Source organism: Eurosta solidaginis, chromosome 3 (assembly GCF_040869045.1).
Source record: "Eurosta solidaginis isolate ZX-2024a chromosome 3, ASM4086904v1, whole genome shotgun sequence".
In the NCBI taxonomy this organism is placed as follows: Eukaryota; Metazoa; Arthropoda; class Insecta; order Diptera; family Tephritidae; genus Eurosta; species Eurosta solidaginis.
In genome coordinates, this window is record NC_090321.1 from 194,172,066 (window position 1) to 194,198,185 (window position 26,120).

Consider the following 26,120-nt stretch of genomic DNA (forward strand, 5'->3'; position numbering starts at 1 on the left):
TAGTGGAAAAATCAATAAATTGTGCCCGAAAGATTGCAATTACCAAAACTTTTTTCCCGTTTAAAATCATTGAGAGCCTGAAAGATATGGATGTAACATGCGTACACCAAACTCTTACATTCTCTTATGCTTAAGATTCTTTATAGGCTTTTTGAAATCTGCATTAGATTAGTAAAAACAGGGCCAAACCTGTCAAAGCACGCATACCTGTAGGAAAGGTCAACGGAAACTGCCCTACATGAGCTCATTGATTATGTAGAAAGATTACTTTCACACAAACACTAAATCGTAGCTGCCTTCCTAGACATAAAGTGCGCTTTCAACAAGGGGTGGAAGTTGACAACCACATTTGCGGATGAACTCAATCAATGCTTGAAAACAGGAAAAGAAGATCACCCCAAGGTGGAGTTCTCTCCCCACTACTGTGGGTTGTAGCATTCAATTAGATACTACTACTTGAACTTGATAAGAATGGAGTAAAAGTAGTGGCTTATGTAGACTACGTTGTTATCGCAGTTTCGGGGGTTTTTCCCTCAATAAAATCCCACAGGCTGCGCTTAGCGGGCTTCATACCTGTGTCGCATCGAACGGCCTCAGTAAAAAAACAAAAATATCTTGGCCCGTTGCCGACAATGATAATCTTAATTCCATTAAAGTACAGTTAAACTGGATAAGATGGATCAGCTTCTAGCTTAGTTGGTGGAGGGCACCATGCATGGCGGTGGACGTTAGTAATCAATAAACTGCTCAGATGGCTCAAAAAGGGCCTACCAAACTCACGGCGTATGCAGATGGCATTTCAGCTACCATAAGTGGAGGTTTAGGTCCTGAATAAAACATTAGCTAATCGAGAAGTGGTAACCCTGCGGAAGAAACACAGTCCAATATATCGAAGTTATTCCAGACTTCTCGAAACTCTATGAACACAGATCTAGATCAAGTTGTGCCAGAGTGACGCGCCTCTTCCGGGGAGATTGGTTTCCTCAACTGTGAGTTTCGGGTATTTGTCATTGAAAGCGGGGCTCACCTCGCATTTATTGGCATTGGGGAGATTGGTTTCCTCAACTGTGAGTTTCGGGTATTTGTCATTGAAAGCGGGGCTCACCTCGCATTTATTGGCATTGTAATTAGACAACTCTTTGTTGACGGCTTTGAGGGCCTTTCACTGCTTTCCTTCAAACGGCTGAATTATTTTGTTATTTTGTTGCCATTTCAATTGACGTTACGGCCAATGACCTTAAGTCAACGCTCCGTTTTTGTGTGCTAAAGCCAACACCATTCGTTTATTTGTTACACGATGTTATTGGAAAACTAAAAATATTGAAATAAAATTTGAAGGAGTTCGACCTAGAACTAAATAATTCTAAATCTGCGCCAATAGATATATATCGCTATTTTAGATAAGTATCGTGTATAATTTCCAATGCATTTATTGGTTGATATCAAGTATCTCGATAGTCATTATTTACATATTGGCTGACAAAAAAACCTGGGCTGACCCCTCCCAAAGGGCGCCGGCTGGTAATAGACACTACAGAAACCACAATGAGGGTAGCGCTAGTTAAGTTCAGAAATTAGTGCCATTAGTGCCTCAGCTCCTTAATAGCTCCGGCATATGGAAATCGTTTTTAAACTTGGCCTCAAGGTGGGAACCGGGCCACACCCAGTTGAAATGAGGGCCTCCCTAATCCAGGGTGTTATGTTATTTCGTGCCCGTTGGATGGTTTGCAGTCAGGGGTACTCGACTGTATTCTTACGGAGCCTCCCGGGCACCAGTCCACCTCCGAGAGCGGTGACTTGCCGCGGCACGGGGCTCTGCCGTAGTCGACCGTTGCTTGCCCCCATTCCCTTTTTTCAGGCTGCCGAACGGTCTAATCTCAGTAGGTACCCTACCAACCAGTGCAAATGTATAAAAATAAAAACCACGCTTCCATCAACCTAACGGAAACCGCACAAACGACGCCGATTAGGCCTGACGGCCTCAGTAACCCTTTCGGCCAACTGTGCAAGCAAGCAGCCCCTGAGGGAAATTAAAAAATGCAGCAGCCGGCAAAGCTAGCCCAACAGTGGGAAAGCAAATCTCGACAGAGCAAGTACAGGTAGCCCGTTCAACGCCCGAAACTTTGAATAAATCTATAAACAAAACTTATAATTTCAACAATTTAATAACTTATTTAGAAAGCTACACTTACGTGGTGGAATTCATTTCCAAAGGATTTGAAGCATCTCACCCGTCTTCTACTTCTGGCTAGATCCAGTAAGCTTTCCTCTTCATCTGACGAATCATCAAACCACAATTCCGTTGTAGTCATACTTTTATTTTTATACTCAGTTGAGCAGAGCTCACAGAGTATATTAACTTTGATTGGATAACGGTTGGTTGTACAGGTATAAAGGAATCGAGATAAATATAGACTTCCATATATCAAAATCATCAGGACCGAAAAAAAATTTGATTGAGCCATGTCCGTCCGTCCGTCCGTCCGCCCGTTAACACGATAACTTGAGTAAATTTTGAGGTATCTTGTTGAAATTTGGTATGTAGGTTCCTGAGCACTCATCTCAGATCGCTATTTAAAATGAACAATATCGGACTATAACCACGCCCACTTTTTCGATATCGAAAATTTCGAAAAACAGAAAAAGTGCGATAATTCATTACCAAAGACGGATAAAGCGATGAAACTTGGTAGGTGAGTAGAACTTATGACGCAGAATAGAAAATCAGTAAAATTTGGACAAGGGGCGTGGCACCGCCCACTTTTAAAAGAAGGTAATTAAAAAATTTTTTAAGCTGTAATTTGGCAGGAACGTTACTCCTATTACTATATATATGCTTAACAAAAATTATCGAAATCGGAGAACGACCACGCCCACTTAAAAAAAATGTTTTTAAAGTCAAATTTTAACAAAATATTTAATATCTTTACAGTATATAAGTAAATTATGTCAACATTCAACTCCAGTAATGATATGGTGCAACAAAATGCAAAAATAAAAGAAAATTTCAAAATGGGCGTGGCTCCTCCCTTTTCATTTAATTTGTTTAGGATACTTTTAATGCCATAATTCGAACAAAAATTTACCAATCCTTGTGAAATTTGGTAGGGGCTTTGTTTCTGGGACGGTAACTTATTCCTGTGAAAAAGGGCGAAATCGGTTGAAGCCACGCCCAGTTTTTATACACAGACGACCGTCTGTCCTTCCGCTCGGCCGTTAACACGATAACTTGAGCAAAAATCGATATATCTTTACTAAACTCAGTTCACGTACTTATCTGAACTCACTTTGTATTGGTATACAAAATGGCTGAAATCCGACTATGACCACGCCCACTTTTTCGATATCGAAAATTACCAAAAACGAAAAAATGCCATAATTCTATACCAAATACGAAAAAAGGGATGAAACGTGGTATTTGGATTAGTTTATTGACGCAAAATATAACTTTAGAAAAAAACTTTGTAAAATGGGGGTGTCACCTACCATATTAAGTAGAATGAAATGAAAAAGTTCTGCAGGACGAAATAAAAACACCTTGAAATCTTGGCAGGAATACTGTTCGTGGTATTATATATATAAATAAATTAGCGGTATCCAACAGATGATGTTCTGGGTCACCCTGGTCCACATTATGGTCGATATCCCTGGTCCACCTATAGAACTAAGCCCCACGCCCTTTTGAAATACTCATGAACACCTTTCGTTTGATACCCATATTGTACAAACGCCTTCTAGAGTCACCCCGGGTCCACCTTTATGGCGATATCTCGAAAAGGCGTCCACCTATAGAACTAAGGCCCAGTCCCTTTTAAAATGCTCATTAACCCCTTTCATTTGATACTCATATCGTACAAACAAATTCTAGGGTCACACCTGGTCCACCTTTATGGCGAAATCTCGAAACGGCGTCCACCTATGGAACTAAGGATCACTCCCTTTTACAACACTCATTGACACCTTTTATTTGATACCCATATCGTACAAACAAATTCTTGAGTCACCCCTGGTCCACTTTATGCCGATATCTCGAAAAGGCGACCATCTATACAACTACCAACAGTCTCTTTTAAAACCCTCATTAATACCTTTAATTTGATACCCATATCGTACAAACGCATTCTAGAGTCACCCCTTGTCCACCTTTATGGCGATATATCGAAAAGGCGTCCACCTATAGAACTAAGCCCCACGCCCTTTTAAAATACTCATTAACACCTTTCATTTGATACCCATATCGTACAAACATATTCTAGAGTCACCCCAATCCGGGTCCGTCTCCTCACCCCGGTCCTGAGAAATGGTTTTGCTGCATTTGCCAGAAAAGAATCTTTTTAGGACGGTCATACTCTGTTCAGTGTGTCTCGTGCAAGGGATGGTTGCATCGGACAGGTTGTTCTGGGCTTGATCCCAAAACCCGACGTCCACGTAACTTTTATAAATCTTTTGTGGCTCCTTGCTGCTCACGCCCAAGGGCGTCCCGTAGTCTACGCCTAAGCGTATCCCCACTACCTTTCAGCAGCTTCGCTGCTCAGCAAGCCACAACAAGTACCCGCTGCTGCTCGCGCCCCACGGCGCCAACAACTCAAACAGCTGATACCACTCATAACTACTACCTTCGTAGTAGAGCTGGTAGCAATGCTGAGCATCAGCCCCTGCCCCCGTCTTCTTCTCCTCCCCTCTTTTCTGGCAGCAATCGTGCAGGTCAGGGAAACAGACTCTTAGTCCCTGCCTCCGTTTGCACCGTCTGCCAGCACAGAATATATAGGTTTGCGACATCCGCTCAATGCAGCTCCTGCCTTGGGTGGTGCCACTTTCCTAGATGTTCTGGTCTCCGCGACGGCAACCCCTCGACGGGTTTCATCGCGCCATGTTGCCAGGTCGCAAACCCAAATCATCCGGGTACCCCAATGCTTGCCCAAGGGCGCCCAATCCCAAGGCCACAACAGCAATTGCGTCCTGGCCTTCCACAACCTAGGCGTAGTCACCCCTCACTTACCCCTAGAGTGGCGGCGTCACCCCTCATGCACTTCAGAATTCTGCAGTTCAACTGTAATGGACTAACTGGGAAGATTACGGAGATAGTCGATTTCATGAAGCGGCACAACATCCGCATTGCTGCGATTCAAGAGACTAAACTCACAGCAAGATCTGCATTGCAGACCTGCTCTGGTTATAATGTCCACAGGAAAGACCGCGAGAGCGGAAATGGAGGCGGCCACGCGTTTATTATACACCACTCTGTGCAATATCATATATTTGATCCTGGCATCGACCGCAGTGACAATGTCTTAGAACGTCAAGGCCTATCTGTCCGGTCAGGCGATGCAAACCTAGAAATCATCAACATCTACATCCCTCCTGTCACCTGTTGCCCCAGTGGATACCGCCCTAATATCGAGGCCTTACTCACTGGCAACAATCGCATTATCTTAGGCGATTTCAATGCCCATCACGACCTATGGCATTCAAACTTGCGGGCGGACAGTAGGGGTGAGATGTTGGCGGATCAAATAGACGAAACGACGTTCTGCACAATTAACGGATACGCCCCCACACGTATGGTATGAAGCTGTCATAGCTCGCCAGATATCTCAATCGTGAGCGCAGAACTCGTAAACTGCGTCAACTGGCAGCCGATGGTAACATTGGCATCCGACCACCTGCCCATACTTATTTCGTTCGAGCGTACCGCCGACTTCATCGTCACCGAAAAACGCACTTTCATAAACTTCAAACAAGGAAAGTGGGAAGAATATAAATCTGCAACAGACAGCAGCTTTGCTGCCCTCCCTATCCCGACTGATGCCCGCCAAGGGGAGCGTGCCTTCCGTAAGGTCATTGAATCCGCCTCGGCACATTTCATTCCCGCCGGGAGAATTCCCGAAATCCGGCCCCACTTCAAGACGGAGGCCGCGAGCTTAGCGAGGGAACGCGACCTTATAAGACAGCTTGATCCAGGCGACCCCCAAATAAGGGATATAAACCAACGCATCAGATTGCTTGTGGACGAACACAAGCGGGCGAAATGGGAAGAGCACCTAAGAGGTTGTAACCTCTCTACCGGTGTAGGTAAACTTTGGTCCACCGTAAAGTCCCTATCGAATCCGACTAAGCACAAAGACAAAGTTTCCATCGCCTTTGGCGATAAGGTGCTGTCGGATGCGAAGAAATGCGCGAGCGCTTTCTGCCGACAATATATAATGCATCCTACGGTCGACAAAGATAGACGGAGAGCCAATAGACGTGCACATAAACACAAACTCAGCGCGTCACCAATTGCCATCACCGCTAGAGAGGTTGAGGACGCAATTGGTCGCACTAAACCATCCAAAGCAGTGGGCCCAGACGGCATAGCCATGCCGATGCTTAAAAACCTAGGGAAAGAGGGTTTCAAATATTTAGCGCATGTCTTCAACCTGTCTCTTTCCACCTTTGTCATACCCGAGAAATGGAAAATGGCCAAGGTGGTCCCGCTACTAAAGCCTGGGAAACCAGCTAACGTAGGTGAGTCATATCGTCCGATATCTCTCCTATCGCCAGTGGCAAAGACGCTTGAAGCCATTTTGCTCCCTCATTTCCAAGCACATTTGCAGCTAGCCCCTCATCAGCATGGCTTCAGAAAACTCCATAGCACTACCTCCGCGCTAAATGTCATTAGCACCCAGATAAATTGCGGTTTGAATCAATATCCCCACCATAGAACAGTACTCGTAGCGTTAGACCTATCAAAAGCTTTTGATACGGTCAACCATGGCTCGTTACTGGAAGACCTGGAAGGCTCTACCCTTCCCCCATGTCTTAAAAGGTGGACCGCAAATTATCTGGGTGGTCGGCAGGCATCGGTGCAATTCAGAAACGAAACATCAAAACAAAGGAGAATTAAACAAGGGGTGCCACAGGGTGGTGTCCTATCCCCGCTTTTGTTTAATTTCTACATATCTAAGCTACCATCACCACCGGAAGGAGTCACAATCGTTTCCTACGCCGATGACTGCACAATAATGGCCACAGGCCCAGGCCCAAAGATCGATGAGCTATGCAATAAAATAAACGGCTATCTCCCTGATTTCTCCAGTTTTTTCGCCTCGCGAAACCTGTCATTGTCACCGACTAAATCTTCCGCGACCTTATTTACAACATGGACGCCCCAAATGTCGACCATATTGAACATCCACGTCGATGGCACTACGCTACCGACTGTCCTACACCCCAAAATCTTGGGTGCGACGTTTGATCAGGATCTACATTTTGGTGCGCACGCAACCGCAATTGTTCCAAGAATTCAGAGTCGTAATAAAATCCTCAAATCCCTTGCTGGCAGTACCTGGGGAAAAGATAAAGAAACGCTCTTGACCACATACAAAGCAATTAGCCAGTCGATTACGTGCTACGCGTCACCCATATGGTCGCCAAGCCTAAAAACCACCCACTGGAAGAAACTACAGGCCTGCCAAAATACTGCTCTCAGAATCGCCACGGGCTGTCTTCTTATGTCCCCAGAACACCATCTGCATAATGAGGCGAGAATACTCCCCATCAGGGAGAGAAATGAGATGCTGACCAAACAGTTTCTGTTGAATACCCAGAAACCTGGGCATCCCAACAGACATCTGATTGACGAACCAGCACCGCCTAGGGGCCTAAGGAGTCATCTCCGTAAGCATTTTGAGGAAATACGGCACCTGAGAACCCAGCCGTATGAAGCGGAAAAACACAAGCAGGTCCTTGGTGAACTCCATAGACAGGCGTCGGACCTTTATGTCGGGAATTGCCCGGTGAATCCAGTACTTGAAGAAAAATATCCGGAACTCGCAGAAGAGGAACGCATACTCCCCAGGGAAACGCGTGTCACTCTTGCTCAACTTCGTTCTGGATACTGTAACAGGTTAAACTCTTACCTATCCAGAATCAACCCCGACATACAAAATGTATGCCCTGCTTGCAATGTGTCCCCACATGACACCAACCATCTCTTTAATTGTAATGTGGAACCAACGCCTCTAACACCCCTTTCCTTATGGTCCACCCCTGTTGAAACGGCAAGTTTCCTTGGACTCCCGTTAGAGGATATTGATGACAATTTGTGATCGGTCGCGGCTATTAGGTGGGACGAGCATTGCTACAACAACAACAACAACAGAGTCACCCCTGGTCCACCTTTATGGCGATATCTCGAAAAGTCGACCACCTATACAACTACCCCCACTCCCTTTTAAAACCCTCATTAATACCTTTAATTTGATACCGATATCGTACAAACACATTCTATAGTCACCCCTGGTCCACCTTTATGGCGATATCTCGAAAAGGCGTCCACCTATAGAACTAAGCCCCACGCCCTTTTGAAATACTCATGAACACCTTTCGTTTGATACCCATATTGTACAAACGCATTCTAGAGTCACCCCGGGTCCACCTTTATGGCGATATCTCGAAAAGGCGTCCAACTATAGAACTAAGGCCCAGTCCCTTTTAAAATGCTCATTAACCCCTTTCATTTGATACTCATATCGTACAAACAAATTCTAGGGTCACCCCTGGTCCACCTTTATGGCGATATCTCGAAACGGCGTCCAACTATGGAACTAAGGATCACTCCATTTTACAACACTCATTAACGCCTTTTATTTGATACCCATATCGTACAAACAAATTCTGGAGTCACACCTGGTCCACCTTTATGCCGATATCTCGAAAAGGCGGCCACCTATACAACTACCAACACTCCCTTTTAAAACCCTCATTAATACCTTTAATTTGATACCCATATCGTACAAACGCATTCTAGGGTCACCCCTTGTCCACCTTTATGCCGATATCCCGAAACGGCGACCACCTATACAACTACCACCACTCCCTTTTAAAACCCTAATTAATGCCTTTAGTTTGATACCCATATCGTACAAACAAATTCTGGAGTAACACCTGGTCCACCTTTATACCGATATCTCGAAAAGGCGGCCACATATACAACTACCAACACTCCCTTTTAAAATCCTCATTAATACCTTTAATTTGATACCCATATCGTACAAACGCATTCTAGAGTCACCCCTTGTCCACCTGTATGCCGATATCCCGGAACGGCGACCACCTATACAACTACCACCACTCCCTTTTAAAACCCTCATTAATACCTTTAATTTGATACCCATATCGTACAAACACATTCTAGAGTCACCCCTGGTCCACCTTTATGGCGATATCTCGAAAAGGCGTCCACCTATATAACTAAACCCCACGCCCTTTTGAAATACTCATTAACACCTTTCCTTTGATACCCATATTGTACAAACGCATTCTAGAGTCAACCCTGATCCACCTTTATGGCGATATCTCTAAATAGCGTCCACATATAGAATTATGGCCCACTCCCTCATAGAATACTCTTTAAATTCATTTGATACACATGTCATACAAACACATTCCAGGGTTACCCTCGGTTCATTTTCCTACATGGTTATTTTCCCTTATGTTGTCACCATAGCTCGCAACTGAGTATGTAATATTCGGTTATACCCGAACTTAGCATTCCTTACTTGTTAGTATTTGCATTTAATAACTAGTTCTGCTTTTGTTTATTTATTTTATTTTATTTGACAGAGCATTCGAAATGTGCTATTGTAAACTTTTGAATTTATCGAAATTCACAATAACGCTTGCCTTCATCGAACGCGCGTCATAATACCGAATGAAAATTCGTTCGATCAGCTCTTTCGACCACAGTCGAAGATCGAATTTGTCTCATAATAGGGGCCATACTCAGTACTTGCGACATCCAAAAAATTTGAACTCGATACTTGCGACATTGCCTTATTTCTTTTGGTAACGGTTCCTTAGATTCAATAAAATTCGGGGATGTCCCGATTTATTTCGCTAATGAATTGCTGTGATTGGCTAGTTCTCTTACGCACGTGTATTTTGGGACATTTAAATCAGTTTTAACTGACGTTTTATTGAGTGCGGTATCATAATGGCAGGGAAAAAATTTACGTTGCTTACCTACAATAAAACAAAAAGCTGACATTTTAAGGAAGGCCACCGTGGTGTGATGGTAGCGTGCTCCGGCTACCACACCGTATGCCCTGGGTTCGAACCCCGGGTAAAGCAACATCCAAATTTTAGAAATATAGTTTTTCAATCAGAAGAAAATTTTTCTAAGCGGGGTCGCCCCTCGGCAGTGTTTGGCAAGCGCTCCGAGTGTATTTCTGCCATGAAAAGCTCTCAGTGAAAACTCATCTGCCTCGCAGATGCCGTTCGGAGTCGGCATAAATCATGTAGGTCCCGTCCGGCCAATTTGTAGGGAAAATCAAGAGGAGCACAACGCAAATTGGGAGAGAAGCTCGGCCTTAGATCTCTTCGGAGGTTATCGCGCCTTACATTTATTTTTTTTTTTTTTAAGTGAAGGATTTTCGGTAAATGCATAGATCAACAACAAACTCTATTAAGAACAAGGAGAACACCAGAAGGAAGTTCCTGGCGCATGCTGAATCTGGTTCTGGGAAGAGAAAAACGTTTAAACCTTCAGAGCTTCCTAAAATGGAAGAGCATTGATCAAATGGTTTGCAAATCAACGAGTCAAGAATTTACCAATCACTTCTGATATGCTTATGCAAGAGGCCAAGTTTTTTCATGCCAAAATCCAGGAAAAATCGAGAGACTTCCAAGATAGCAATGGATGGGTTACAAACTTTAAAAAAAGACATGGAATACGAAGACTCAAAATATGTGCGGAAAAACTTTCCAATAGGACTTATTCAGTTAATCCTTTTTTGCAAAAACTTAACACAAAAATTGCTGATTTAGGTTTGAACAAGGACCAGATATAAAATGCCGATGAATCTGTTTGGAGAATGGTTTCAAAAAACATTTGTTCCAGAGGTACATATAACCGATTTTCTGGGAAAGTAAACCAAGTCGTTTTTTTTTTTGTCAAATATTGCAAGCACAGGGATTCATGACATATTATAGTAGCTGTTGAAAATAGTGTCATTCATATTTAGTCGTTTTAAATTAACCTTTCGCTCTTTTTATAAAACGTTGTGAATAAAAAAAAAAAATATTGTCGGAAGTATTTCAGCAAACAGAAAGGTAAATATAACGTGTTTGTTGCGACTAAATTTAGCAGTTCAAGTTTTATCTATTAGAAAATTTGCTATAATATCATAACACGTAAAGTTTTTAAAAAAGCTATGTTCCAACTAGCAGTTCTGTGAAAAATAAATGTGCCTCAAAAAACGTATGCAACGTTAGCAGTACAAAACCAAAAAAGTTTTTTTAAAACATGTTAAAATACGTTTTAATTTAATTTGTTTATACATTTTTTAATATTACACGTATGTCTCACGGTTCAATTAAAAAAAGTTAAATTTCCAAAGATTTGAAGACATTGTTAGCTTAAATAATATGTAACGTTAGCAGTGATATTTTTAATTAAAATAAAATTGTTCCTTTCCGATCTCTTATACAGGAGAGGAAAGCTCAGCAAAATAAAAAATATAAAGAAAACCTGAAGAACTCGCCTCAATATGGGGACTACAAAAAACAAAAACAACAAGCGGTATTATTGAAGAAATATAGGGAAAAAAGAGAGCAGATGTGAAAAAATTACCACTGAAAGCTATGAATGAAATTCAAAAAGCAAATCGAGAAGCTGTTCGTGAGAGGGTAAGAAAGTGTCGGGCAGGAATGAGATTGGCTAAAGTCAATCATGAAAATGTAGCTGTTAGCGACGATGATAAGAGTGAACGCCACACGGTCTACAAATCTGTCCAGTCGCTAGGAAAGGCTGTCTCTAAAGCAGTTCAAGCCCGTCCACGTTCGCCAACGAAAAAAACAGAAATTCTTTCGAGAATAATTAAATTTGTTTACTCAATTTTCGTAACTGTAACATTCCATGATTTGTGTAATGCAATCACAACCAGATTTGTCACACCCTTGCGATATATCATAAAGTAAAATTAGGATGAAGGTCTGAATGAATCTTACAAACCTTATCCATTTCCCTCCAATATTTAAGGAGATATCTCCGAAACCATTCGAGATATTGAATTTAAAAGAATTACTTATTGCAGCACTAGTCAGTACCTTTTATTTGATACCCATATTTTACTAACACATTTTGGATCACCCTTGGTCCACATATTGGTCGATAACTCCAAAATTGGTTGAGCTATCGAAATAAGGGATATCTTAAATCTTAAAGTAGACATCTAGTAATGCAATGGTGAAAGTTCCTTTCAATTCCATCATTCCAATTTTTAGTGACCCGCGCACAAACATGAGGACAGACAGACAGTAAGACCGACAGAAATTTTAAAACTGTTCATCTGTATTCCACTGGCTCCTTTTTTTATTTTCTGTATATCTGCAATGTACAGAGATTAACGGTTACAATTTTATTATATGTAGAGATACTCAGTTTTCGCACGTACCTTGTGGCATCCTTGCTATATAACAAGAAGTAAAATTTGGATGATTGTCAGCAAGTTCGCAGAAATTAAACCAAACATGATCTGGATCTTGATCTCACTTCCAAATGATGTAACGTTAGCAGTGCGTTTCACGCGCTTATAACTTTTACGGTATGGTAGCCGTCAAATTAATTTTACTCTTAAAATGAAGGTATAGGTCTACCTGATAGCATAAGTAGCAGAAACTTTGACGTTTCTAACATTTTTGTTATTATTTCGCATAAACTAAATAGAAACTCCATGCGAATGTAACGTTAGTAGCCGGAAAATTGGCCATATGGTCATCTTTGGTTGTAAAAAATTATGTTTATTAATTTAAAATTTCTTAAAATTGCAGGTAAAAGAGTTGCTTCGTGCAGAAAATCTTCCCGAAAAGGCTCTATTGCTTATTGATAACACTGGTCAACAGTGATTTTCGTGCAGCTGTACTTGTAACCAAATTTGGTAGTACTCGGTACCCTGATAAAAACTGTATACTTACTTTTTTAATGCTACGTACAGTTTTATAGATAGGGTCAAGAACCCCTTTTTAAGAGGTTAAGGCATGTATGGCCGCATAACTTTGTTTCTGTTTATTCTATCAACACAGTTGAAAAGAGTACATTTCGCCGCTTCTATCAGTAAACAAGTTGTTAATACATCTTCGTAAACGTCAGAGAAATTGCAAAAATAATGTGAAAAATTCAATTTTTTGTTAAATTTTTTCATATTTAATCATGGTTTTCTCAAATAATTTGTCAACCAGTGCATATGTAAATTATTTTAAAATAATCTCTTATTAATTCTGTTTTAAAAGACATATAACTTTTTTATATCCGCGTAGATCTTCCTAATATATTCTATTTTAGTAAATTTTTACTGTGAAAAAAAAAGTTTTTTGTTATTTGTTCTATTATTAACTTTTTATTTACATAAAAACTTTCGTTTACGTGATTTTCGTGAATGAGGTATGGCAAGACAATCACGTTGCATTCCCCAGCAGTAGTCAGCCATCATATGCTGATTCCATCGACCTTGGTACCTCTCTTCCATAGTTTTTATGTCCTGGTGAAACCGTTCGCCTTGTTCTTCGCTATAGGAACCAAGATTCTCCGGAAACTGGTCAAGGTGGCTGTGGAGATAATGGACTTTGATGGGCATGTTACATCCTAAGTTTTTGTAATTCTCTAGCATGTTGTTAACAATATCGGAGTAGTTACTTGATTTGTGATTTCCCAGAAAGTTCTTAGTAACTTCAACAAACGAATTCTACGCAAGCAGTTCCAAACTGGTCATTGAATTTGAAAAATCAGTATATTTTATCAACATTCTTATCTGTGGGCCATCAAAAATACCCGCTTTTATTTTTTCTATGCTTAGCCTAGGAAATTTTCTCGTTATGTAAAGAAAACATTGTCCATTTTTATCTAACGCCTTCACAAATTGTTTCATTAGACCCAGTTTAATGTGTAAGGGTGGCAAAATAATTGAATCTCTTGTAACTAAAGGTGGGTTTATCACATTCTGCTTTCCCATTTCCAGCATCTCACGTACAGGCCAGTCCCTTTCTGTCCAGTGTTGGTTCTTGGCATGACTATCTCACAGGCAATGAAAACATGGGTATTTGGCGTATCCACTTTGTTGTCCTAACAAAAAGTTAACCATCCTTAGATCTACACAAATACTCCAATTATGTTTGTTATACTTGATTTTGTCTAAAACAAGTGCAATATTTTGATATTCTTCCTTTAATTTAGTTGAATGAGCAATGGGAATTGAACCATATTGGTTGTCATTGTGTAAAAGAACACATTTAAGGCTTCGTTTAGAGCTGTCTATGAAGAGACACCATTCATTTGGGTGGTATTCTGAAAGACCCATTTTGAGAAGGAGGCCTTGCATATCTGAACAAAAAACTATATCATTTTCCGAATTAAAAAATCGCAGCAAGTCTTGCTCTCTTGTACGGTAGAGGGTCACTTTCGTACCTGTAGCCAACAAGTTTTTTTCTTTTAATCTAGAAGCCAAAACTTCCAGATTCCTTAGATAATTCAAGATTCCTTTTTAGATCGTTTAATTCTACTTGGGTAAAAGTTGTTGGCTCAGTAGACGCTATTTCTTCGATATCACTATCGCTAGACACTTCACTATTCGATGATTCACGGGTAGAATAAAATGTTGGAACAGGTGCTTCCTCTGAATGTGGTAAAGGTCTCTTAGCGGATTGAACGTTTGGATATATCATTTGTTTAACATTAACACAACGCAAATCGACACAGCAGAAGTAACAGTCATCAAAGTGATTTGTTTGTTCTCTCCATTGCCTAGGCAACCCGAATCTCATATGGCTTCTCTTACCATTGACCCACTGTCTCAAGTGTTCACAGCACATTTTGCAAACTATTCGAGGCTTGTTTTTGTCTACAACTTGATATTTAAAGTACAAAAAATAAGCACTTTTTATAAAATCTGTTATACTTTTCCTGAATTTTTGGACTGTGTATTCCCCACAAATGTAGCAAAACACATTTGGGTCATTGACACAACTACCTCGTGATGAAGACATGATATTGAAATTTTTTTTATTTATTTATAGAAAGGTACTAACACTTGAAACCGCGCTCCCGAAAGTACTAATTACAGAAAATTTAAAAAATAAAGGGGAAGGAAAAAATTTTTATAAAATATAATTTTTTTTTCACAATTGTTTTTGTTTTTCACAGTAGAAATGTACTAAAGTAAAAAATCCCAGGAAGATCTACGCGGATATAAAAAAGTTGAATCTCTTTAAAACAGAATTAATAGGAGATTGTTTTAAAATAATTTACATATGCACTGGTTGACAAATTATTCGAGAAAACCATGATTAAAAATGAAAAAATTTAACAAACAATTTAATTTTTTACATTATTTTGGCAATTTCTCTGACGTTTGTGAAGAAATATTAACAACTTGTATACTGATAGAAGCGGCGAAATGTACTCTTTTCAACGATGTTGATAGAATAAACAGAAACAATGTTATGGGGCCGTACATGCCTTAACCTCTTAAAAAGGGGTTCTTGACCTTATCTAGAAAACTGTACGTAGCATTAAAAAAGTAAGTATACAGTTTTTATCAGGGTACCGAGTACTACCAAATTTGGTTACAAGTAGAGCTGCACCAAACTAAAACTCTTATTTTGTTGACCTGTGTAAAGCTCCATGCCATCCCAAAGAAGGCGAGTTAATGAATATGGTAAAATATCTGTAATGTGTCTTCCACAAAACTGGACTGCTCTTATAGAGCCCATGGACCAGAATGTTATAAGACTTACGAAATTGAACTACAAAACAAGCCTTTTAAGCACATCGTTCGCCGTGGAAAAACAAGAGACGAATCTCTGCTAAACATCACCTTAAAAGACGCAATATGCTTTTAAGCTAATGCCTGGAATGCTGTTAATGTGTCTTCAATTCAGTCATAATTTCAAAAATTGTTTGAGGTAACATCCGAATGGCATAGTGAAGATGTCATCCCTCTTTCAGAGTTACGTTTACAGCTTGTCGAAGATACATCCAATGTTCAAACAATTTCAAATTTGCTTCAAGAAATAGAACCATTGCGGCAAATATCCGATTCTGAAATTGAGCAATGGATTGCTGAACCTATTTTGGAGTCTTTTGAACAAAATGAAGATCTCTTGATCGATTGTGATCTTACCGATGGTGAAGAAACAAACAACGAGGTAGTAAATACGATGAAAGTTACACCGGAAGAGACTATATCAGCATATAATATTTGCTTACAATGGGCTGATCAAAATAACGCAACTTTAGACGACATTATGACGCTCCAGAGACTTAGAAGCAGCGTAATACTGAACAAGCGAGCTTGCACAAAACATACAAAAATTTAAAATTTTTTTAGTTCCACATGAAGTATGTTAGTCTTTCTATATTCATATATATATAAACGAATTAAACTTAAGCGTTTTTAATTAAAATATATATTAAAAATTTTAAATTAGAAGAAAATTTTTCTAAGCGGGGTCGCCCCTCGGCAGTGTTTGGCAAGCGCTCCGGGTGTATTTCTGCCATGAAAATCTCTCAGTGAAAAGTCATCTGCCTTGCAGATGCCGTTCGGAGTCGGCATAAGACATGTAGGTCCCGTCCGGCCAATTTGTAGGGAAAATCAAGAGGAGCCCGAGGCAAATTGGAAGAGAAGCTCGGCTTTAGATCTCTTCGGAGGTTATCGCGCCTTACATTTATTTATTTATTTATATATTAAAAATAATAAACTTATTTTTCAACCAAATTATTTCATAAAATTGCCTTTTATTTCATACGAAAAAAACACTTGGTACTTGCGACAACCTCGAAACTTGAACCGAGCCCGGTTTCCATTACGTGCAAGAATCGAGTTACTACTGTAATTAAAAACAAAAAAAAAAAAAAATTTATTTTCGTTTGAAAATTATTACCATGGCTCAATTATATGGTTGGCTTATCCCATCAGCTGATTTTATTTATTTCATTTCACTGGTAATGGGATTATCAAAAGAAGATGGCAAACGCAAAATGTAACCAACACATTGACAATTATTTAATGCCGTGGTGATAAATTTTTTATTAAAAAATAGTTTCATATCACTTTAAGTTATTCTTTTAGTAAACCCATCTAATTTAGCGCATAATTTTTCCACAACGCACACAAGAATGGCATATTTTTATGTTTTCTCTCCATTCTATTCGCCTAACACCAACACGCAGACCTTGACAATCTGAACAAAGGTATGTTGTTGCTGTAGAGATGAGCTAACCATATAGTGGAACCATGATTATTACAAAGCAATGTTTGTAACACATTTTTGTATTCGGGCAATATTTTCAATTTCAAAATTTGAAATAGTAATTGAAATGAGTCTCTGGTTTTCTAATTGAAAAAATTTGTGTTGGTTTGCTCCATGATTCAATCACAAGAGGTTTGCTCGACAGACACATTTTTTGATAATTGCAGCCATTTTGCTCCCAAATCGAATTGACATCCGTTAACTGTGTTGTTTCTTTGCGAATTTTCGAAAAATATTAGTAGTAGAAATAGGAAGCAACCAGTTTACAAATACCCGATAAGTACTTAACTGCATAATTCCTTAGAAAAATTATTTTAATTTTATGATGAATTTAATATTAACTATGCCATGATCTATTAGTGTGGCTGAAAAAAGGTTTTATGAAAAGTGAGGACACCAAGAAATCGTGCACTTTCGTAAACCTATGAATATACGAAACTTAACCAATTCAAAATTCATCGTTCAACGTCAAAACCTCGACTATTAAATCTATTCACGTAAAAATGTTATTAGTAAATAATGAAGATGCCATTAGGAAATGTACTCATTGGGCATGTTAACTTATTCAGGTAAAAGTCTAGAACAGGAGTCGACTGCTAATACGCGTCCAAAAATATCGAGAGAGGTGACCTCGACAACAATAATCCGAATGCGGAAAAGAAAAATTGTATCTCTGTCCGGAGATATTTGCAGTTGAAGTTGGCAATTTTCATGTGATTGTTGTAATGTTTTTGTGCACTGAAAAAGATTTTGTGTACAAAGGGATTTTGCAGGCATTTAATTTTGATCCCACCTCATTGGTGGTCCGGCCAAGGTAATTTTTTATAAGCTCGGCTGAAGGCCGCCAACGCAACCCGGGGTCATTTTTCGGGTTTTCGTCAATATCTTTTGAACGAGCTAAAATTTTTATTTCCGCCTTCGAATTATTGTTATCGAGGTCAATACGCGTCTTTTGACACTTATCTCGATATTTTTGGGCGCGCATTAAAAGTCGACCTTCTGTTCTATTAATTCCGTATGTTGGAACATTCGTCTCCATGTAACCATTTAAGAATTCGGAGAATCGGTTTTTATTTGGAATATTATGCATATTCGGACCTCGTGAGGTAGTATCAAATGAACGTATTCCGAATATTCTAAATTAACTGTTTATCCGGTACGCTTCCATGAATACTTAACGGAAAAGAGCTTTCCGAAATTCCAGAATAAAAAGGTGAATACTCCCTGTGTAGCACGACCGCACAAAAGCTTAACTCTTCTGTCAAAGTCAAGGTAGGAATATAAAGTTCTAAGACAGTAAGCCATTTTCTTTTATTTTTGTTTTTGTCAGTTCATTGCGGCTGCTGAATAGCGTATCACTCCATGTCGGCTGCCTGTTCAAAATCATGCTATCTCAAAATATATTTAAAAAATTTCCTAATACAGGATTTGACACAAAACCGCCCTATATTAGAATTAGATTGAAGAACGCTTCTTCTCAGAATGCTTTTCATTAACTCCCTCCTATGACAAAATGCATTGAACTTATGCTCATGTAGGGAGTTTTGGAAAAAAATTTGAGAGAGTGCATTTTTGAATAAAATTCTGACGTATTCAAACAATTTCTGAAAGAATGACCAAACCAACATAACTTTATCAATTCACGAAATATTTAGTAGTAAATGAATTATTTCCTCAAAAAACCTTTGGCATTTGCAAATTTATTATCACTACTAATATACTACAAAAGATACAATTTCACTGAATGGGCTTGAATTATTCCCCGTTTTCCTTACTTCGTAAAAGCAACCCCTCCAGATTTTTCAATTTGGGAGTGTCAAATATCTGTCATCATTGAAGAACAAACCTCTAGTAATTGAATCATGGGTTTGCTCGGGACTTGAATACAGGGTCTGGAGCAATTTAAAGGTCTGTCTCACCTCCTTTTCTTTGCTAACACTTCGACACAAACACATTTTGCCTAATATCTCAGATATCGTTTAATATAGCGAATTTATGATGAAGGAAATAAAGAGATATCGAAAAAAAAATTATGACACATGGAATTTTTAACCCAGCAGCGCGATTCACTAAGTTTTGCCAATTCTTAAAATGGAGATTTTGGCCGTAGTCAGTTATTGGTTGCATTGTCGATCGATTAAATCAAGCCAGCAAATAAATTTTACCACCTTTCTCGACAGCTGAACAGCGACAACAAAGGCGACGATAAATTACCAATTGTCAAAGTCGACAACGATGGCAGCTGGGCTTATTTTATCGAGTTTTGAGTTTTCACAAAAGTTAGTGAATACCAGGACTGTTAAAATTGTTGTTAAGCTGAATTACCGCTGTCAACTGTTGCGAATAAAAGATAGTGAAATGCGCTACAGATTGCAAACAGTGCAGTTACAAAAAAAAAAAAAAAAAAAAACAGCTGTTTTGCCAGATCACGGCAGTCACTGACTTTCACACTCCCCACTATAAAATACCAAAAATTTCACAAAGGCACTCAGGTGGTTTACTGTCACTCACTGAAGTAAATGCATGCTCTTATATCAAACGAATTAAAAAACAAGTAAGGATGGTTAAGTTCGGGTGTAACCGAACATTACATACTCAGTTGAGAGCTATGGTGACAACATAAGGGAAAATAACCATGTAGGAAAATGAACCGAGGGTAACCCTGGAATGTGTTTGTATGACATGTGTATCAAATGGAAGGTATTAAAGAGTATTTTATGAGGGAGTGAGCCATAGTTCTATAGGTGGACGCCATTTAGGGATATCGCCATAAAGGTGGATCAGGGTTGACTCTAGAATTGGTTTGTACGATATGGGTATCAAATGAAAGGGGTTAATGAACATTTTAAAAGGGAGTGGGCCTTAGTTCTATAGGTGGACGCCTTTTCGAGATATCGCCATAGAGGTGGACCGGGGGTGACTCTAGAATGCGTTTGTATAATATGGGTATCAAATGAAAGGGGTTAATGAGCATTTTAAAAGGGAGTGGGTGTTAGTTATATAGGTGGACGCCTTTTCGAGATATCGTCATAAAGGTGGACCAGGGGTGACTCTAGAATGCGTTTGTACAATATGGGTATCAAACGAAAGGTGTTAATGAGTATTTCAAAAGGGCGTGGGTCTTAGTTATATAGGTGAACGCCTTTTCGAGATATCGCCATAAAGGTGGACCAGGGGTGACTCTCGAATGTGTTTGTACGATATTGGTATCAAATTAAAGGTATTAATGAGAGTTTTAAAAGGGAGTGGTGGTAGTTGTATATGTGAAGGCGTTTCCAGATATCGACCACAATGTGGACCAGGGTGACCCAGAACATCATCTGTTGGATACCGCTAATTTATTTATATATATAATACCACTAACAGTATTCCTGCCAAGATTTCAAAGGTTTTTTATTTCGCCCTGCAGAACTTTTGCATTTCATTCTACTTAATATGGTATGTGTCATACCCATTTTACAAAGTTTTTTCTAAAGTTATATTTTGCGTCAATAAACCAATCTAAATACCATGTTTCATCCCTTTTTTCGTATTTGGTATAGAATTATGGCATTTTTTTCGTTTTTGGTAATTTTCGATATCGAAAAAGTGGGCGTGGTCATAGTCGGATTTCGGTCATTTTTTATACCAATACAAAGTGAGTTCAGATAAGTACGTGAACTGAGTCTAGTAAAGATATATCGATTTTTACTCAAGTTATCGTGTTAACGGCCGAGCGGAAGGGCAGACGGTCGACTGTGATTAAAAACTGGGCGTGGCTTCAACCGATTTCGCCCTTTTTCACAGAAATAAGTTACCGTCCCAGAATCTAAGCTCCTACCAAATTTCACAAGGATTGGTAAATTTTTGTTCGACTTATGGCATTAAAAGTATCCTAGACAAATTAAATGAAAAAGGGCGGAGCCACGCCCATTTTGAAATTCTCTTTTATTTTTATATTTTGTTGCACCATATCATTACTGGAGTTGAATGTTGACATAATTTACTTTTATACTGTAAAGATATTAAATTTTTTGTTAAAATTTGACTTAAAAAAACATTTTTTTTAAAAGTGGGCGTGGTCGTTCTCCGATTTTGCTAGTTTTTATTAACCATACATATATTAATAGGAGTAACGTTCCTGCCAAATTTCATCATGATATCTTCAACGACTGCTAAATTACAGCTTGCAAAATTTTGAATTACCTTCTTTTAAAAGTGGGCGGTGCCACGCCCATTGTCCAAAATGTTACTAGTTTTCTATTCTGCGTCATAAGTTCAACTCACCTACCAAGTTTCATCGCTTTATCCGTCGTTGGTAATGAATTATCGCACTTTTTCGGTTTTTCGAAATTTTCGATATCGAAAAAGTGGACGTGGTTATAGTCCGATATTGTTCATTTTAAATAGCGATCTGATTTCATCAAGATACCTCAAAATTTACTCAAGTTATCGTGTTAACGGACAGATGGACGGACGGACGGACGGACATGGCTCAATCAAATTTTTGTTCGATCCTGATGATTTTGATATATGGAAGTCTATATCTACCTCGATTCCTGTGAGCTCTGCTCAACTGAGTATACAAATTTCCGAGATCCTCTTAACATAAGCTTCGAATTCAGGTGCGAAGTTTTATTTCGTACCAGTCTAATGAGTTCGCGTGCATCTTACCGCACGTCGCCCTGTCTTCCTCATTCTCCCCTCTTCTTCTACAGATTCATTTATGTTTGTTCAGGTTTAACTGCTGCTTTGAGCGCGACTCCTGTTTGGAAGTCGGTTACTATTTTGAAACTGGTTACTTTTTTGGAACCTATTACTTTCCTGCGGTTATTTTCTGGAACTTTTTTGAAAACATAACTTCGGTTTTCTTTAGAACTGGTGTCTTTCTGTAAACATTTACCTTTTTATAGTAGATAGATTTTTAAATTCTTTTGCACCAACCCTTTTATTTTCAATAAGCTAATTTTTTGTTGGGTTTAACTGATATAATCTGACTGAAATTAAGGTCAGTATTTAGCAGCAGTATTGTAATTTTTTTTTAAGTTAGAGAAAGAAAATGGATGCATAATCCGTCATGACAATTTTATGGGACCACAAAAATGTTTGCATAAAAAAAAAAAAATAAATGTAAGGCACAATAACCCCCGAAGAGCTTTTAGGCCGAGCTTCTCTTCCAATTTTCCTTTCCTTTTCAATTTTTTCTACAAATTGGCGGGACGGGCCCTAATTATTTTATGCCGACACCGAACGGCATTTGCAAGGCAGATGAGTTTTTACTAAGAGCTTTTCATGGCAGAAATACACTCGAAGTGCTTGACAACCACTGTCGAGGGGCGACTCAGCTTAGAACCTTTTTTCTTCTAATTGAAAAAACTTGTTTCTAAAAGTTTGATGTTGCTTTGCACGGTGCGTGAACCCAAGATTTTTGGTGTGGTAGGCGGAGTGCGCTACTATCACAGCTCCGCGGCCGCCAAAATGTTTGCTTAGATTTATTTTTTTGACAAGAACAGAAAAAAATCACTTACCTTTGCTTCATCTGTTTTAGGAATAAGACCACGCAGGGGCTCACACGAACTTTCATTATAATGAAAGACGGCAACGCAGGTTTGATAAAGCTCCTGATTGGTCATTACAGAGCCAGATAACAATAGTGAGAGGAAGAGCAAAAATGTTGGCACCTCCAAAGACATAATACGCCTGCGTAAAGCTAGACGGGTCTGTGGAGCCAACGGCTCTTTTGATGCAATCGCGTCTGACAGTGATCCATCGGTTGTAATTGTAGCCGATCTATCTGAATTTGCTGTGTTATATTCTTCGTCAGCATCGACGGCGAGGCGGTTAGTATGCACTTCACTAAAAGCTGGGGGATGTGTCTGTAGTATGGGTTTGTGATCTTGCAACGTCATTTTATTCAAAAAAAAAAAAAAAAATGAACACAAAAACACTTCTTATTTAAAACAGTTTACACCACAAATGTAATAAATTTGGTTGGTACGTGTTTTTTATTTAAACAATTTTTTTAAATTTTATTTAGCACTTTGTTTTTTTTTCTTATGAAAATGTTTGAATTTTTTCTATGTTTACAAATTGCTTTCTTTACATCAGTACATATTATCAAAATGGTGGTTTATGTTTTCTTCATTTTCAGGAATTTGTAATATTTTAGCACTAGACTTATTGCAACGATCAGATTTAAAACACACTGAATTGTTATTCGATATTTTATAATGTTTTAACTAAAGCTGTGGAAAAAAGCTTCACAATCGCTAAGTTTATTAATTGTTCACGATAACATCATTATTAGAGATAGCACGGTGTATATTTGTACGAGGGCGTATGTGTTCGCTATCTAATTTTTGTTCTTACCAGAGACGTAAAACTATAGAGAATCATCAACGACGGACATCAATAGAAATTCCCAAACTGGCGGTAGGTAACTCACCACATACGCGGTGTTTTCGTTAAAGTTTCACAAAAAAACGATTGAAAACGTAAAAAAAATAGTTAAATTGTGGTTGTTTTATCAAAATAAAATTTTTCTGGCGTTGGAATTGACGAATTTCATGCCACATTTCCCCAATGGTGAATTACCTACCCGCGATTTGTTTGCCACTATTCGTTCTGTTGGCGGTTCTCTATACTCATATGTTCTCTGGTTCTTACTTAGATGTTACTGTCAGCATTCAAAACTGGAACAGGTGTTTAAATCTCTACTTTTTCGACTGATTTCTTGAAGTGTATATTAACTTAAGATAAGAGGTGAACGTACATATGTTAAGTCATGGTATTTATTTATTTTATTTATTTTTTTCAAAGCATAATTACAAGCGCCAAAAAGCGCAGCGCGCTTTTACTCAGAACATCGCTAGGCTTACAGCTATAATGTGGAGAGAGAAGCTTTAACTGAATTGCGGACTTTCTAAATAAGTTTATTTTTCATAAGGAAATAAAGAGGGGGACTCGCATTTTTTAAAGATGTATTCCACGGATTACTTATATCCTACGACAAAATATGCAAGACTACGAGAGCACCCCATTGGCATAGAAATAATGAAAATAAGACAAAAAAATAATTAAAAAAAATTTTTAAGTTAGACGGTTTTATTGAAAACAATACTTAGATGAAGTAATAATAATACTAAAAGCTAGAAAATAATTAGGTAGGTCGTCGGTACTAGTCATCACACTCCTCATCAATATAGGGCGTTGATCAGACAATTAAATAAAAGCGTTTTTAGTCTTTATTTAATTGCCTATCATTTCTCATTCTATTTAGTTCATTTAGTGACTCATTATTACAACGACTTTTTCCTGAAAATTTGTTACAATCTAAGTCCTCAATACATAATCCTTCCTCGACTCTGCGCCACGTATGCTTGTCCCACCTCGAACTCCAAAATATTTTGATGTCACTTCTGCCGGTTCCAAATATGAGCACAATTGGACATTATAGGTCGCTTTCTATACATGTATGTATTATGTGTTCCAAAAATGGACCAAATCGGACCACAAATACGATTTTTCTGAATATCTCGATCCTTGCGCCACCTAGCGGCGATTTTTCTTCATAGGTATCTTTCTATTCTTGTATGTATTGTTACGAATATTAGCAAAACTAAGGGGTGCTTCTACCTCTAAGCCGATGGTAAGCAGTGACGTGAATTCACATCAATAATTCAATCATTATGTATCTACATAAACGAAACAATAATTGCGTCTACACATATGCACCATGTACGTATACGAGCAGCGGAGAGTCAATGCACAAACACATGCATATATCTGAGATACTCCTGAAAGTATGCAATGAGAGAAGCTATACAATCGTGCAATTGTAGTTACAGCTGAGAAGTTTGAGAGCTGATGGCAACTAGTAGATTCTGGAAGCGCCTAGAAGATGCGAACGTTGAAATCAGAGAGTATAAAAGGCAGCAAATGTAGAGGCGCTGGAATTCAGTTTGATTTGAGCTATCAAGCGGTTATTGATTAAGCACGCAATCTGGCGGACAATAGTAGAGTTTCATTTGAACTATCAATGAGTTTGGTTGTTAAGCAAGCTAGTTGCAAAGAATAAGTGTTATTGTGAAGTACTTTAATAAAGGCCATTTCTCCATTATTCAATATTGGAGTTATTTATTCAACAGTTTAGTGATACGAACTTAGCAAAAGGGCAAATAAGAGGATTTGCAAGTAAATTCGCTACAGTATTATGTGTTCCAAATTAGGGCTGGGACTATCCGCATATTCGAATATACGGATATCCATACGGATATCCGGTTAATATTCGTTTGTGAAACTATCCGGATATCCGGATTTATCATTATTATCTATTTTATTTAGCGGCTGATATTCTGGCGTAGATTCAGAGAGAAAAGCTGCGCCCATACCGTCTTGAAGATGGAAAACCCGATGGTGGCTCGATAGACTCCATGATGTCGATCCTTTGTTTTGTAGCGTGTTTTTCCCAATATAAACAAATTGCACTGTTATTTTCACTTTTTTTGGAAATGATCCCAAATCTTGCTGACCATTTAAGCACGCATTATTAGTTTGCTTTGTTCAATTCTGATATGCAGATATTGAACTTTTATATTCCAGTATGCGGATATACGGATATCCGGATTTTCTGTTTACGTATCCGGATATCCGAACAGCGGATATCAGGATTTTCCATTTTCGAATCCGGATATCCGGATAGCCGGATTTTTTGCTTAGGTATCCGGTTATTCGAATATCTGGTTTATCCGGATAATTGAAAAATCCGGATGCAGTTCACAGCCCTGTTCCAAGTATGAGCCAAATCGGACCACAAATACGATTTTTTGAAATATTTCGATCCATGCGCCACCTAT

General features: G+C 38.8%; 1 protein-coding gene across 1 annotated transcript in view; it reads right to left on the minus strand.

Moving 5' to 3' along the window:
- The window catches only part of LOC137244836 (probable peptidoglycan muropeptide transporter SLC46), a 35,640-nt gene extending 12,173 nt beyond the window's left edge, over positions 1-23,467 (minus strand). The window contains exon 1 of the mRNA XM_067774436.1: positions 22,794-23,467. Coding sequence (XP_067630537.1) covers positions 22,794-23,174 — 381 coding nt within the window. The 5' untranslated portion in view covers positions 23,175-23,467. The remainder of the gene's footprint in view (positions 1-22,793) is intronic.
- Positions 23,468-26,120: the final 2,653 nt, after the last annotated feature.